General features: G+C 38.9%; 1 protein-coding gene across 8 annotated transcripts in view; it reads right to left on the bottom strand.

Moving 5' to 3' along the window:
* Positions 1–3,451: 3,451 nt before the first annotated feature.
* TMEM168 (transmembrane protein 168) overlaps positions 3,452–16,139 on the bottom strand; it is a 53,037-nt gene continuing 40,349 nt past the window's right edge. For 6 of the 8 annotated variants that reach the window (XM_081331688.1, XM_081331690.1, XM_081331692.1 and 3 more), the window contains one exon: positions 10,312–15,967. In XM_081331688.1, the coding sequence (XP_081187814.1) occupies positions 15,420–15,967 (548 nt within the window). In that variant the 3' untranslated portion in view covers positions 10,312–15,419. Of the gene's footprint in view, positions 4,080–10,311; positions 15,968–16,139 lie in introns of those variants that run through there. The other 2 variants (XM_081331693.1, XM_081331694.1) reach the window with 2 other exon arrangements.

Raw genomic sequence — 16,139 nt, 5'->3', positions numbered from 1 at the left:
GTTTGAGAGCCACTTCCAAATTTCTCTATATAAGAATTTTTCCCTTTAATTTTAATTTTATTTCCCTGGATACATGCTAATTGGAAAGGTGTAATATATAAAGTTATTTCATAAATAAGTATAAAAGTGTTATTCTATTTGTCATTGCTTTGCTAATACATCGTAACATTTACTCTTTATATCTGAATCTGTGCTTAGGGAAGAAAGACTTGAGTTCATCATTAACATGGGGATTTGGTAATTATTTTTTCTTACAACTTTTTTTTAAAAATATTTCATAATGTAGCAATATTATGATTGTTTCTTTGGCTCTTCCTTCTTATTCTCTTCCTTTTGTTATGATCATCAACTTTAAAATAATTTGCAGAATTTGTCTTATATTAACGTTATACCTTGCAGAAGGAACACAAGAATGTGCACCACATTTATTATACATACATTATACATTTTACATTACAGGCAAGCCAGATCAGCACATGGTGGGAATCCATATATCAAAAGGCAAATTGAAATTTATGTGCAGTTAATCCAGCATATAAGATCACTTATTTTGAAACAAATATAGAAATCAATTAATTTTGAGATAGTTCAAAGGATGCTTAGATATAAAAATGTGCTGACTAGACCAAATGTCCTTTCTCTGTAGAAGATGAAGAACCAAAGACTTACGAAGCAAATGGAACCAGGAAATATTCAAAGAAACCTTCAAAGCCAGTAGACTGGGTTTTGTAAAGAATGAATCGAGTTTCATGGTAAGATGGTCACTTGGGGTAAAGAAAGGTATAATATAAAACAAGAATGTGTAGAATGTGAGTCCAGTGAAGGGATGTAAAAGCAATCTTTTGAATTGATACTGGCTATCATTCCTTCGAAATCGGCATTGTCAATGTATAAATCACTAGCTCACTCCTCTAGTGCAATGTCTGGATTCCTGTTTTCATAATGCATGACAACCCCTAAGAAGGCTTTCAAATTCCTTTGGGTATAATATATGTTGGGAGGGAGAAGATGGAATTGGAATAGCTGTTTTTCAAAGAGACGTGAAGATGATTATTTATGAAGCTAAAAATAGTATTGGAAAGATTCTGGAATTTCTTTTTCAAAATAAAATTGGGTCAATTGTCTAGAAAGATTATTGAGTGGTGTGATGGCCTAGTGATGAAGACGCTTGCCTCCCACTTGTAAGGTTGAGAGTTAAATCCTCGTCAGCCACAGATGTTTCCCTCTCAGGATGCAAAGAGAAAATATCTGCAGCAAATTCCGTGTAGGGATCAGGAAGGGCATTCGGCTAGTAAATGCTCAGCTCCATTCAATCTCCCTGACTCTACTCTTATCTTTTTTCTAGTATTTTTAGTGAAGGTTAAAAAGAATAGATGAAATTCTAAAAAAGTAAATCTACTAAAATTCCTTTGACAGTTTCAGAATATATTAGGGTTATAATTTTGTTCCTAAAATATGTTTTCTTTTTGCCAGATGTTAGAAGAATTCTTAGGATTTGTGCAGTGCTCTTTCAAAATGTAATGTCAACATAATAAAGATAAATTCATAGAGGTATAAACAGCTGTTTGTGGGCACAAAGAAACTTGTTTACAAGAAAAGGAAAAATCAGCATCATCAAGTATTTGGTCAACTATATTAATAGAGAAACAGAATGCAATCTGTGTTGACAGCAAACTTTTTATAATATTTACATCATGTGCATCTTATTGCTTCTCACAATGCAACGAGACACACGAAGAACCTATATAATCATGAACCAAAATAAATCACTGCATGGAAGAATAGATCTGAGACATTTCTAATTATTTCAAGACTTCTCTTTTGAAGTGATAGTGACAATTAGTGGTTTAATTCTTGTTTCTTGAATTGATACTACTTCTTTCATATACATCTTATAGACTGCATATTAGTAATCAATCAGAATAGAGCTGAAAAGGACCTTGGAGGTCTTCTAGTCGAGGTCTCCAACCTTTTGGGCACCAGGGACTGGCTGGTTCCGTGGAGAGAGGGTGTGTGGTTTTGTGTGTGCCTGTATCTCGCGGATGGGGCTTTGCTTGTTTGTGTGGCCCAGTTGCTGGTATGCTGCGGCCTGATACTGGTCCACGCACCAGGGGGGTGGGAATCCCTGTTCTAATCCAATCCCCTGCTCAAGCAGAAAACTATATCATTTCAGACAAGTGACTGTCCAATCTCTTCTTAAAAACCTCCAGTGATGAAGCACCTACAACTTCTGATGGCAAGCTGTTCCACTGGTTAATTGTCCTCATTGTTAGGAAGTTTCTCTTTAATTCCAGGTTGCTTCTCTCCTTGATTAGTTTCCAACCATTGTTTCTTCTTCTGCCATCTGGTGCTCTGGAAAATTAGTTGACCCCCTTCTATTTGTGGCAGCCCCTCAAATACTGGAATACTGCTATCATATCCCCCCTAATCCTTCTTTTGTCTAGACTAGCCAAACCCAAACTGCAACTGTTCTTAATATGTTTTAGTCTCTAGGCCTTTAATCATCTTAGCTGCTCTTCTTTGCACTTTTTCCAAAGTCTCAACATCTTTTTTGTAATGTGGTGACCAAAACTGGATGCAAGACTGATGCAAAGTATGATTAAGCAACTCTGCTTTCTCCGTTGCTTGTAATTTCTTTGCCCTTTTCTCTCTTTAGTGGGCCTACAGTTTCCTTATTTCTTGTTATTAATATGTTGGAAGAAACTTTATTGAACTTGATTTCTGTTGCAAGTCTTTTGTTCATTATGAGCCTTTGTTTTCCTGACTTCATCTTTGCATGTTTTGGCTGTCTGCTGATAATCGGCCTTGGTTATATGACCCTCTTTCCATTTTTTGTATTTGTCCTTTTTGTCTTTCAGTTTGTGCAGCTATGCTGGTTTCTTCTTGGATTTCTTATTTTTCTTTCTCAAGGGTATTGTGGTGGTCTGGGCTTTTGTGATTGGATTTTTCAGGGTTTCCCATGCTTCTTGGGTTGTTTTTCTTTTTAGGATTTTCATCCATGGGATGTTTCCTAGGTTCTTTCTGAGTTTGTTAAAATTGGCTCTTTTGAAGTTTAAAACATTGGTTGGATTGTTTTCTATTGCTACTATTTACATTATATTAAATTCCAGTATGATGTGGTCACTTACCCCCAAGGTTCGGGCAATTTCAATTCTATCACTTCTTCTCTATTTGTAAGGATTAAGTTCAGTATAGCTTTATGTCTAGTTCCCTCCTCCACCTTTTGGGTGACAAAGTTGTCGGCTAGGTTGGTTAGAAATCTGTTTGATCTCTCGCTCACTGCAAAGTTTGTCTCCCAGTTGACATCTGGTTAGTTGAAGTCACCCATTACTACTGTGATATGGTTCCTACTGTCAAGGAATAATTCTTCCTATCAGAGGGCGATGGACCGTGCTTCAGATGATGCATAATGCGTGTGAGTGAAGGAAATAAAGCCCGACGCATATTCTATTAAAAAAACTTTAATCACAAAAGAAAAATATATATGAACAAAGAAAGCTAACCGACTACATCCTCTCTCATAAGACAGTAACAGGAAAAAGTAAAGACAAAGACTAGAAAAACTTTTTATGCTTGCGCACACAGCAAAGCTAACTCATAACATAGCTAGACCACATGACATTCACTATGGTTACCAGATAGGTTATCAACACAGGTGCAGAACAGAAGGAAATGTACAATTAGAATTGAGCTTTTCGGACGAACTAAAAAAATAAGTGCAGTGACATCCCCTTCTTTCGTCAGCAAAGCGAAGATTCAGGTAAGGCACATCTTCTCACGCAGATGCTCGTGTTGGGCTGCAGGTAGTGGTTTGTTTAACATATCAGCAATTTGATCACGTGTAGGCACATACTGCAGTTTCACAAAACCTTGTGTAACTACTTGTCTTATGTTTTGATAACTGATGTCAATGTGTCTGGACCTGGAACCTGTAAATCGATTCTTGGATATGTAAACCACAGATTCGTTGTCTTCCATCACAGTGATCAGTCGAATCGGAGGTTTCCAGATATCTGTGATTAAAGCATCAAACCAGGTTAAGGAATTGCATGCGTCAGAAACACAAGCATACTCAGCTTCTGTAGAGGAACAAGAAACAAAATTCTGTTTACGCACATGCCAGTAAACAGGACATCCGTTTAACCTGAAGTGCTTTTCCGTGATTTCTTATCACTTGCCCAATCAGAATCTGCATAACAACATAACTCTGCATAGTCAGTATGTGTAGGCTCTAACAATAACTTCATGTCTTTTGTGTGTTTTAGGTATCTCAATAATTTCTTAACACATGTCCAATGAAACTGTTTTGCTTTGCCTATGTGTCGTGATAGGAGATTAACACTAAGTGCAATGTTGGGTCTAGTCCAACAACTGATATACAGTAGCGACCCAATGACTGAGCGATAAAGTGTTTGATCTTCGAACTCAGGACTCGGTTCATGTGTCAAGTTGTGAAAATCGGTTTGCATGGGTGTACTCACTGGTTTAGCATCCTCCATGTTGCAGTGATGCAATAGTTGTTCAATCTTCTTGTGTGAGACTAAACCCCTTCTGGGTTTTGACAACTTGAACACCCAAATAAGTGTTAATGTGTCTTAAAGACCTCAATGTGAAAAACTGCTGTAAAGCATTAGCAAAAATCTCACTCATCTGCTTATTTGGCCCAATATAAACAATATCCTGAGTCCTTCGGGAATATTTATTTATTTATTTTATTTTATTGGATTTGTATACCCGTAGGACTCAGGGCGGTTTACAGGGCAGTTAAAACTATGAAATACAAAAATTAAAATCAATTAAAACAATTAAATTAAATTCAAGCCCCAAGAGTAAATCTAAAACCCAGTTAAATTAACAACCCCACAGTCTGGACTAAACAGATCGAAGAGCCAAGTTTTCAGGTCCCGGCGAAATGAGCGAAGGTCGGGGGCAGTCCTAAGTTCTGTGGGTAGTTGGTTCCATAGGGCAGGCGCACCCACAGAGAATGCCCTTTCCCTGGGAATAACCCGCCGGTATTCATTAATGAACACCTTACACCCCTTTAGATCCAAAACTCTTGCGAACTCTGGCATCTTCTTCAGAACACAGAAACTGGCATGACCCAATCTTCTATGCCACTTATGGATACACCTGGAATGCAAAGGTTTACCTGTAAGTGAATTCTCAACATTAGCATGTTTATTAGGAACCCCAGGCTTGCCATGAGCAACCTGTGTCTTATTTGTTCTCCTGTCAGCTTTAGGAGCCTTTGGAGTAGCAACAGGATCTCTCACTGGGACGTCTCTGACTGGGCCTGTGCTCTCCCTTTTTGGAGCTTGTATACTTGCCTGCTCTTGCGGCTTAGACTTTGGCTTTAAGTAATAAACACCACCAATTAACATGGTTTCAGCAACAATATCTCCATCTTTAACTACATAACTTGCTTTTTCAAGGTGATGGACCTGAAATTTAGAAACCCTAGACAAATGACTCTGACTAAGCAAATTACTATTGGCAGACGGAATGTAGTAAACGTCGGGATTGGATGCACCGAGCTCTTCAATATAAACAGTTCCTTTTCCCATGACCTGAACAGGATGATTTGAAAAAGAGTAAAGTTCACGAAATTCAGGTTCAGGCTCATGCATCTCTGTGTACAGCTCTTTTCTGTAGGTAACATGTAATGCTGCTCCACTGTCCAAAGTCCAAAGAAGTCGTCTGTCGTACTCTGGTTGAGGCTGTGGATCGTTGGTTACAACCAATGTGGCAAGTGGAGCTTGCGGATCACACCTGGGACCACGACCACGTCGTCCGCCTCTACCTTTGCCTCCTCTGGAATCTGTTCCTCTGGGCTGGTATGTGATGGGTGCTGGAAATCGTTGGGGACAATCCCGGGTGGCATGTCCCACATGATTGCAGATGTAGCATCTTGGCACCCTTGGAACGTAGGCCCTTCCACAAAAGGGACGCCTCGCTGGAGCTTTTAATGCAGGTGGTTCCCTTAAATGTGGCGTGGCTTCCATAAGTGCCTCTTCTTCAGTTAAAATCCTGCATACATGATCCACTGTGCGTTGAGCAATAGGCACTTGATTATTTTTTTATTAAAGAGTTTTACAAAAACAAAATTTTACAATATATCCCCAAATCCCTCCCACCCCAAACCCACCCACTTCCCCCCCACTTCCCAGAGCTAAATACAGGATTATAGTTACAATAATCATATTCTAAATAAAAATTATGCATAATATACAATTAACCAAGTTCATAATGCGCTTTAACTCTCTTTTAACATAACTACCAACAACGTACCAATAACAATATCCCACTAAAATCTACTCATAAGCTAAGTGGTACTTTTTAGTCCCATATTTGTTTTAAATATAATTTATCCATCTCCTCCAAACTGAAATATATCTTTCCTGTGAATGATCCTTCAGATAAGCAGAAATCTTAGACATTTCTGCAAGATTCGAAACTTTAAACACCCATTCTTCTACAGTGGGCAAACTATCCTTCTTCTAATATTGTCCCACCAATAACCGTGCTGCCGTTATCATGTTCAATATCAAGTTAGTTTCTTTAACATCACAATCTACAACAATGCCCAATAAAAACAATTGCGGGGAAAACTTTATCTTTCTCTTAAAAATCTTTTGAATGTTCCACCAAATTTTAATCCAAAAAGCCATGTCAGGAACTTCACCATCTCTGGTGACCATAAGCCTTTGGAACATGGCCTGAAGATCAGCTGTTGCTCTCTTAGGACGTGCTCCTCCCACAGGCTCTGAGACGGCCGCATCTTGCGTAGCTGGACCAGTTACAGGCTTTTGTTTTTGCTCTTTTTCCATACGCTTATATGCAGCTCTTGTTATCCTCTGTTCTTTTGGGTCTTCCTTTAATGCCAAACTCTGCTCCATGGCCTCCGCCTTCTGCATCTCCTCAAGGGGCAACGACATTGCCCCTTCGCTCAATTGTTTATCATCTTGTCTTACTTCTGTTCTTTTAATTCTGGGAGATGGTGGTAAACCTGCTTTCAGGACCTTAGTGTAGAAATCCTTTGCTTTTAAGATTGTATCCAATCTGTATCTGGTCCCTGCATGATTTACCACGATTCCAATAGGTATTTCCCATCTAAACTGGATTTGTCGCTTCTTAAGCTCATCAGACAAAAAGGCAGTCTTTCCTCTTTCTAAGAATTTTTGAAGGTATCTCCTTTAAGATCATAATATCTTGGCCTGCAATCTGAAATTTTTCCCAATAAAAAGCCTGGATAATAGAATTTCTGGTTGATCTCCTGGAAAAATAAATCACTACGTCTCTAGGTAAACTTTTTTGCCTAGCAATCCAGGAGTTAACCCTAAATGTCTTATCCATTTCCTTAAGTAGTTCTTCAGGTTCCCATTTCAAAATAGGAGCCACTGCTTGCACTATTTCCCATTCCAAATTTTCTTTAGGATTCTCTTTGAGGCCTCTGATACGCAAAGCAAACTCCATGTTCTTATATTCTGATATAGTAAGCTCGTTTTCTGTTCTGTCAATCTTGGCCTCTGCTCTATCAATCTTCTGCTCAGCATCAGTAATTTTATTTTCCAAATTCTCCACATACTCCATAACTGAGTCCACACGAACATCCAGGCGTTCTATATGTGCAGCTAAGCCCTGGAGTGCATGCACTATATCTTCCCTCATTTGGTTGTTTTGATTCTTTATTTCTTGTTGCAAAACTTGCGTTGACTGCATCACAACTTGCTGGATGTCTGTCAGTGTAAATGCAGGAGGTGGGGGAGAGGGTGGTTGTACTGTAGGTTTCATCGAAGTCTGCCCTGCAGCTTGTGGTATAGGTGAGGAGATAACATTCTTAGAAAGCGGGGGCCCTCCCCCACGTCTCGCAGCCATCTCTTAAGTTTCAATTTCCTCTTTCACCCAGCAGAATCAAAGTTCAAAAGAAAAAAAAAGGGAAGAAGAAATAACAATTCTCTCAAAGTTCTTAACCTTCAATAAAAAGAATAGGGAACAAGCTTTCAAATACACAAAATCCGATACTGGATAAAGTCAATTGCAAATTGTATCTCTTGCTTTGTAGCAAAATATAACAATTTTCAAACGCAGTCACTTCACACAGGAGAGAAATATTCCAGCGCCATTTTTACTCCATTTCAAACTTGAAACTTGAAGAAGATAATGAACTGAGTTAAAGTTGAAATCCAATTTGAAAATACAGATCTTCCTGCTTTGCTCTGCCTGCTTTCCAAAGGAACAAAATACTCACAGTCCCCTCTAAGCAGCAGGTGCAGTTGTCGCGTCTTGTTCCACTCCTTTTGGAGCGAAGACGTCCTGAGAGCGGAGAAAGGCTGGGCTCCGAGGGAGCTCACCCTGTTATCCCCCAAACTACTTGGGAGAATCGCAGGGGAGCTCTACCTCTACCCAGTCCAGCTCGCCTCTCCCTCTTCTCCCGAGGGAGAAGCTCCAGCGCCGCGGAGCAGCTGATTTTTGCTGCCTCCGGGCGTTTTGACACTTCCCAGGATCGGGCGGCTTCAGAACGCCGCCATTCGGTGCGGCAGCGCTACCGGAAGCCGATTAATTTTAGTAATAGCATCTTTCCACTCGTAATTCAGTGAATTGATGATAATGCTGATCATTGGAAAATCATCAATAGGATAACCTTTTTCACCCAGTTCCTTTCTAGTTCCTTTCATTTTAGTCAAATGTTCTCCGATACGTTCATCAGGTTTTAATCGGGAACCATGGAACTCAGACAAAAGTAAACATGTTGACTCAATTGACGTAGGCCGATAACAAGTCTCTAATTGAGTCCAAATTTGTTGGGCAGTTGCATCTTGTGAAAATGTGAGCTGCAGCTCAGTGTCCATTGACATCAATAATGTTGTACATGCTTTATTATCCAAGTCCCATATGTCAGGAGTCCATGGCTGGGCAGGAGGATTAAACACCATCATGTGAGTACCTTCTCTGCGTAGCAATAGGCCAACTTCACTGACCCATGCCCTGTAATTCTGTCCTGACCGCTTTAATTTTAGGTCACCAGCCAGTGGTACAATAGAGGGTGTCTGTTGAGGAACATGCAGTTGAGGTACATGCTGTGCAGGTTGTGTAATCCAACCATAACCTGCAGGGGGCATCAGTGGTGTCTGTGCCTGTGCCCGGACATGTGGCAGTTGCATTGGAGCTGCCGGTGGTACAGGTGCTGGCTGTGACTGTATTTGAGCTGCCAGTCCACCCTGGCCAGCAGGAGGCGCTGGGGCTGGTGCATTAGCATGACCTGTAGATGGCACTGGCCTTCGCAATTGAGAACCCAGTGGCAATTGCGTGTGGGCTAAATATGGATGTGCTCTTCCAGGTAGAGGGACTTGCATAGAAACAATATTAACAGGAATACTAGCACCATCAGGGGCTGGAGCCTCAGGTAACTGTAGAAACTTTGCGTCTCTGAGCAATGATTCCTGCATGGACATTTGTGAGAATGAGAGCTCCAGGCTTTGCAACTCATGTCTTAATGCGGCTTCACCAGCAGATGGTGCTCTAATTTTAGATCCAGGCATCATTGTGACTCTGTGTGTAGACATTCGAGACTGCCCATAGTCATGTGACTGTAACATAGGAGCTTCCAGTTCCCATTCGTCTGACATGACACTCAATGGTGGGTGTGACTTTGGCTTTGGAGGAGGAGGAGGTGAAGGCAACATGGCCGACACTGGCCTTTGAATCACAGCAAAGCCCCTCTCATGCTGCTGAATCGATACATATTCTTTTGCCTGCTGCAATCGCTTTTCAAAAACACCAATTTGTTCACAGTAGCCTTGCACAGCCCTCTCTCGCATAGTTGGCTCAGGGCTTGGAGGAGCATGAGGAACGTTCTCCAGCCTGACTTTAGGTTTCGCTCCAAGCCTTTGGAATTCATCATGAGCCCCTGGAGTATGAACATTTTCAAGGGCAGCTGCCAGGGAGCTTGGAAAAGCAGAAAAAAGAGTGACTGACCTTGCATCGTCGACAGGAGCAGGTGCGTCTTCTCCAAGGCGTGTGGCTGAAGCGAGCGGAGTCTGTAAACTGAAAGGAAGATGCCCCAGAGACAGGCTCTGAGCCTCCCTTTTTATCCGTGCCTTCCTTCCCAACATGTTTCAGCAGTTAATCACAGCTTCCTCAGTCGCCAGAACTAACTGATAACAGTCTCAGAAACATGCATCGTCTAAAACATAAATCAAACCATCCTCGGCAACCAATGTCAAGGAATAATTCTTCCTATCAGAGGGCGATGGACCGTGCTTCAGATGATGCATAATGCGTGTGGGTGAAGGAAATAAAGCCAGACGCATATTCTATTAAAAAAACTTTAATCACAAAAGAAAAATATATATGAACAAAGAAAGCTAACCGACTACATCCTCTCTCATAAGACAGTAACAGGAAAAAGTAAAGACAAAGACTAGAAAAACATTTTACACTTGCGCACACAGCAAAGCTAACTCATAACATAGCTAGACCACATGACATTCACTATGGTTACCAGATAGGTTATCAACACAGGTGCAGAACGAAGGAAATGTACAATTAGAATTGAGCTTTTCAGACGAACTAAGAAAAAAACATGCAGTGACACCTACATACATTTGTTAACTGGTTGGCAAAATGTTCACCTATTTCTTCAGATTGGTTGGGTGGCCTGTAATACATCCCTAGGCAATATCACTTTTTTCCTTTATATTGACTCATATGGACTCTAGAGGGGCTTTATCTTTGATCATGTGCATTTCTGTAAATATGTAATGATCTCTTACATACAGTGCAACTCCACCTCCTCTTTTTGTAGATGTTTCTTTTGAACAATTTGTATCTATCCATCAGTACATTCCAGTCATGGGTTTTATCCCACCAGGTCTCTGTAATGGCAATTATATCATACCTACCCTCATGTACTATTGCTTCTAGTTCATCCTATTTGTTCCCCAAGCTTTTAGCATTTGCACATAAGCATTTAAGACTTTTATGTCTGTCCATGGGTATGTTTCCTGCACCTCTTTACTTTTTGTTTGAGTTTTTTTCTCTCATCACTCCCTATCTCATTGTTTGATTTGTTTTCTTGGGACTTATAATTGGTTTTGTGTTCTAGAGGCATTGTAGAAGAGTTGGGTTGTCTATGGTGGCAAAAAAAAAATCAGAAATTGTCTGTTGGCCCCTTTTTTGACTAACACGTTTTTAAAGAAGCATACACTTTTGCTGGCTGCAAATTTGGCTACTAGACTAATTTTAATTAATGTAGTAAGTTATGCTGATGGAGGTTTGTAATTTGTACTGTGAGTCTATATGACATATTTTCTAAGCATAGGACTTCCAATAATTATTGCACTGAATGGATTTTAAAAAATCATGTTATGATTTTCTTTAAAAAAGTTTATTTTCCAGTACCTAGTTTTTTCTGTTTATAACCAAAATAGGAATAATATTTCTCCAGCACCAATATTCTATTCAAGCAGCTGTTTTCTATCTTGTATAGTACAGTTCAAAAAGATCCACCTATTAAATTGCACTCTACAATTAATTTACTGCATTTCCACTAATTTATTTTTGTCAGATTCACAGTGAGAAAATTATATTTTGCCAAAACATTCTTAATGCCCTGAACAATGTAACATTCTAGTGTTTTGTTCTCATTCTGGATATTTTCAGTATGCTGAATCCTGCACTAAATGTTATTGAATAAATATATAAACATATATATTAAGAGGCTTAATTGCAATTCTGAATTTAATAAAAATAATAATGACTGAATCAAGTTTGTATTCAAAACCCAGCTAAGGTTTTAAAAGTTGATTATTCACTGGCTGATTTAAAAATATTTCCCATATGGTTAAGTGCTATATTAGGAAATACAGAGAAATTAAAGATGGGTACAAAATCACATTAATGGCAAAAATTCAGTTACAGGTAACTGAGTTACGAATGGAATGGAGCCTGCCCATTCCATTCGTAACTTGAGAATTCATGGGAGTGAATCTCATACCTTGAAAGAGATCACTCCCCTTCGCCCACGCATTTGCTAATTGAATGCATGGGTGAATGCGCAGTTCGTTAAGTGCACATAAGGTATCTCAGTGTGGGGAAGGCCATGGGGGGGCTAGTGATGGAAGAGGCCTCCAAGGCCTGCCCAACCCACTAGAAACCTAAACCTTCCCCTTCCCTTCCTGCTGCACCAGACTCATCTTGCAAAAATCCTCTCTGCAGTGGTTTCTGCCTTTGAGGGAGAGGAGAGTTGATGGAAACTGCTGGGTGCCGTAATATCATGTAAGTTCAGGCACTGATCCTATTTTGCAGAGAATGGGTGCCTGAACTCTTGCTGGAACACGGACCCCAGAAACTGATTTTGGGGGCGAAAAGTGTTTGCAATGTCTGTCTCCTGCTCCCCACCCAATACCTTTCCACCACTGCCGGAGCACTTTTTACCCAGATGGAGACCTGGGGGAGACTGGAAGCTCCATCTGGCTGCAAATGGGGTGCTTTGAAACACTCTGTTTTGCAACAATTCAAAGTGCTCCATAGGTGTTCAAACACTTTTTAGCCAGATGGATACCTTAGGGAGACTGGAAGCTCCGTCTGGCTGCAAATGGGGCACTTTGAAATGTTCCACTCTGCTCTGTTTCAAAGTGCTCTATAGGCACTCAAACACTTTTTAGCCAGATGGAGACCTTGGGGAGAGTGGAAGCTCCGTCTGGCTATAAATAGGATGCTTTGAAATGAAGCATTTTGCTCCATTCCCAAGCGCCCCATTTGCAGGCAGATGAAGCTAAAAAATGTTCTGGCGGTGGTATCTCAAACACTTTTCTCCCTGAAAATCAAAGTTTCTGGGGTCCATGATCTCTCAAGAGTTCAGGCACTCATTTTCTGTAAGAGGAATGGGTGCCTGAACTCACGTGATATTACGGCACCTGGGAGCTTCCATCAACTCTCCTCTCCTCTCCTTCAAAGGCAAAGAAATTGCAGCAGAGAGGATTTTTGCAAGGTGAATCTGGCATGGCAGAATAGGAAGGAGAAGCAGTTGTGGGGAACACGGGGGGAATAGGGTGAATGTTGCAGAGCTTCTGCAGTTGTTCATAAAGGCGAACAACTGCCGCGGTGCTGCAAAATTTGTAATTTTGGGCCTTGCTTGTAAACACTAGAGGGCGCTTATAGTGTAACGTTGAGCGCTAAAAGTGAACACTTGTAACTCGGGGATTACCTGTATTAATTTTATATAGGTTTTCTCATCCTAAATGATAAAATTGAATCCACTGACAGAGAAACAGATTTCACTAGATTTTAGAACAATTCTTAACTAGCTGTTTTGCTAAAGAAAATTTTATGAAATAAAAGGGCTACATCTCATTAAAAGAAAATAACCAAGAAATTATTACATCTCCCTTTGCCTAGTGCATGCTCACTGAAAGATGGAGAAAATTAATTTGTCATTCTATACAATCCAATTAAGTTTAACAAAAAATAACAAAATTAAATGGCTGAATATAAAATAAGACAAAAATGTAAAAATATACAAATGAGTCATATATAAACAATACTTTTATAGTATAAGTTCAAAAAAACCTGATAACAAGGATTTTTTTTTCAAGAAAAGTGTTATTCATTGCTGACAGTAAATTCAGGCTTAAATCAATTTTAGCATACTAAAACCTCAAATAATCCACATAAAATAATGCTGAGAAAAGAATGCAGCTATATAATCAAGTAAATGGCGTAGTACCTTTGTAGATATAATATACTTTCCACTTAGATCTAAATTACTTGGATGTACCAGTACTTGCACATTATAGGAAATGTGTATAAAAAGGAGAACAAATGAAATAATATAGTAATAATAATAATAGAGTTGGAAGGGACCTTGGAGGTCTTCCTAGTTCAACCCTCTGCTCTGGCAGTAAACCCTATACCAGGGGTGTCAAACTGGTTTGGCAAGTGGTTTCTTTAGGGGTATTGGTCTTTGCAGACCACTGCTGTTGAGTGAAGTAGGCAATGCAAGAGAAAGAATTTTTCCCAGTTCCTGAATCTATCAAACTATGAACTGTTAAACAGAAAAGTAGCTTACGTAGGAAAAATACAATTAGTAAGCTTTGGCTGTATTGTTACTATTAATGCACATTTTAAATTAAAATTCTGTAGTAACTGATAGTAATTTGGATAAATATGCATTGTGAATCTATTTTTATAATGCTTGACAAAAGTATGGAGTAAAATATTGTAATCAATAATTACAAAACAGATTTCCATTTAAAAAGTTAAAGTAAGAATGCAGATTATATCACATTATCTCCAGATATTGCCAGCTTTATCTTAGTCTATATGCTTTCATTGTGCTGTACATTTTATAAGGTAAAAGAGAGGTGAAAACAAGCCATTTAAATCCCATAATTAGAAAATTAAATTGCTTTGTGGGGATACTTTATCTTAATTTTATAGTTCTAAAACTGTTGCATGAATCATTAGTATTCAGTAAATAGTTACAACTAAAAATTGACCAGCAAAAAAATGAATTGAAAATATGTTGTTTTTTCATATATGCATTTTAGTTTTACTCAATTATTTTCTAGCTCCACAAAGAAAAAGATTCTGCAGCTTAAGAATGTATTATTAAATTAAAATCAATGTGTTTCAGTGTGAAGAAAAAATATAATAAAAAATGCTTTGCTTTCTCCACTGAAAATCAGAGAAAAATATCAATTTAACATTGTTGAGTTCAGCTTTGCTGAGCTTATTTATGATGTGTTAATTAAGGCTTGAAATATTCAAAAATTAATTTCAGCATCATTTCCAAGACAAAACATGCTAAAATAAGCTACAGTAATACTTACTCCCATGTATGTTTGTCTAGGATTAGGATAGAAGACTCCTATGTAAATGCACATGAACATTTCATGGAAAAATGTAACATTCACTTTAGTTCATTTCAACATGAATTAAAGTGCCAACATGAAATGAATTAATTTACAGATATCTAGCTGGCATAACTTGATTTATTTTAGTTCTTTGCTGCTTTATGTTTTGAAATCATGATCTCTCTTCCAATGACCTAGGATTGAAACAGATATATTTGCCCTATGGAACAGAGTGTTTAGTAAGTGTGAAATTTGGCAAATTTATATCAGACAGCTGCAATGCAAAGAAGCACACAAAACTGTCTCTCAAGTCCATGGTCACATTTAATGGCTCTTATGGAATTCAAATCCAATTTGGTTACAAATTTCACTTAACATTTATGCTGTTTTTGTTTTCAAATGGAGTTTCTTATTTTTCTGAAATCTTGTATTTGCTGAAGAAAATACAAAAAGGAATATAGCTACATGGATAACAACATTTCTTCAAAAAGTAAAATGTAACAAATAAAAAGTTATAAGTCAACCCTGTTTCAAGTTGTAAGAGCTCTGAAATCTGGTTCTTAGTTAAGATCTGATGAGTTTAAAGCCTTGTCCTGTATCCAATACTGTAGGAAGAAACCAACTCATTTTTAATCGTTTTAAGCACCTAAAACAAATTTTGCAAATCCAGAAGAGATTAAGCCCACAGAACCAGCTTGCAAGATGAACCAATGGGTATGTGATGCGGGGAAAATACATCATCCAATGCTTGGCAACATCATTTTCAGTTGGCAAATGTAAAGTGTAGTCACTCCACCCTTTTGACACTCCATACACAGCTTTCACAGTACGCCCCTTTTCAAACCAGCTGATATTGTGATTAGAATTACAATTGTATTCAACCCAATCTTGGGTGAAATCACCAAGGTGGGGAGGGTCTGATTCTTCTATGTCTACTATTTTAGCCAGTTCTGCTCCTTGCACTGCGATATACAAGTCGCTGACTTTTCTGACTTCTTTAACCCAAGGCTGAGCATTCTCGCAGTCTAAAACTATAATAAGCCGTGAACAAAAGGAGCCATTCTTGTCTCTCCACCAGTCTAAAAGCGTGTCAAGCTGTAATGAATCTCCACCTATGAGAGAGCCAGAAATGCAATAATTACCAAAAAGAACAATTCCTGTTTTATACCAGTCTCGTGTTTGTCATATGATTTTTAAATAATACTAGATTAGTACGACCTGCAAGAATGCCCTCAACTTTGTTTTGTTCAGATCAAGTTCATTACAGGAATCCTATCCATGAAA

Source organism: Vipera berus, assembly GCF_964194415.1.
Source record: "Vipera berus genome assembly, chromosome: 6".
NCBI classification, from domain to species: Eukaryota; Metazoa; Chordata; class Lepidosauria; order Squamata; family Viperidae; genus Vipera; species Vipera berus.
This window is presented reverse-complemented; position numbering and strand designations above follow the sequence as displayed.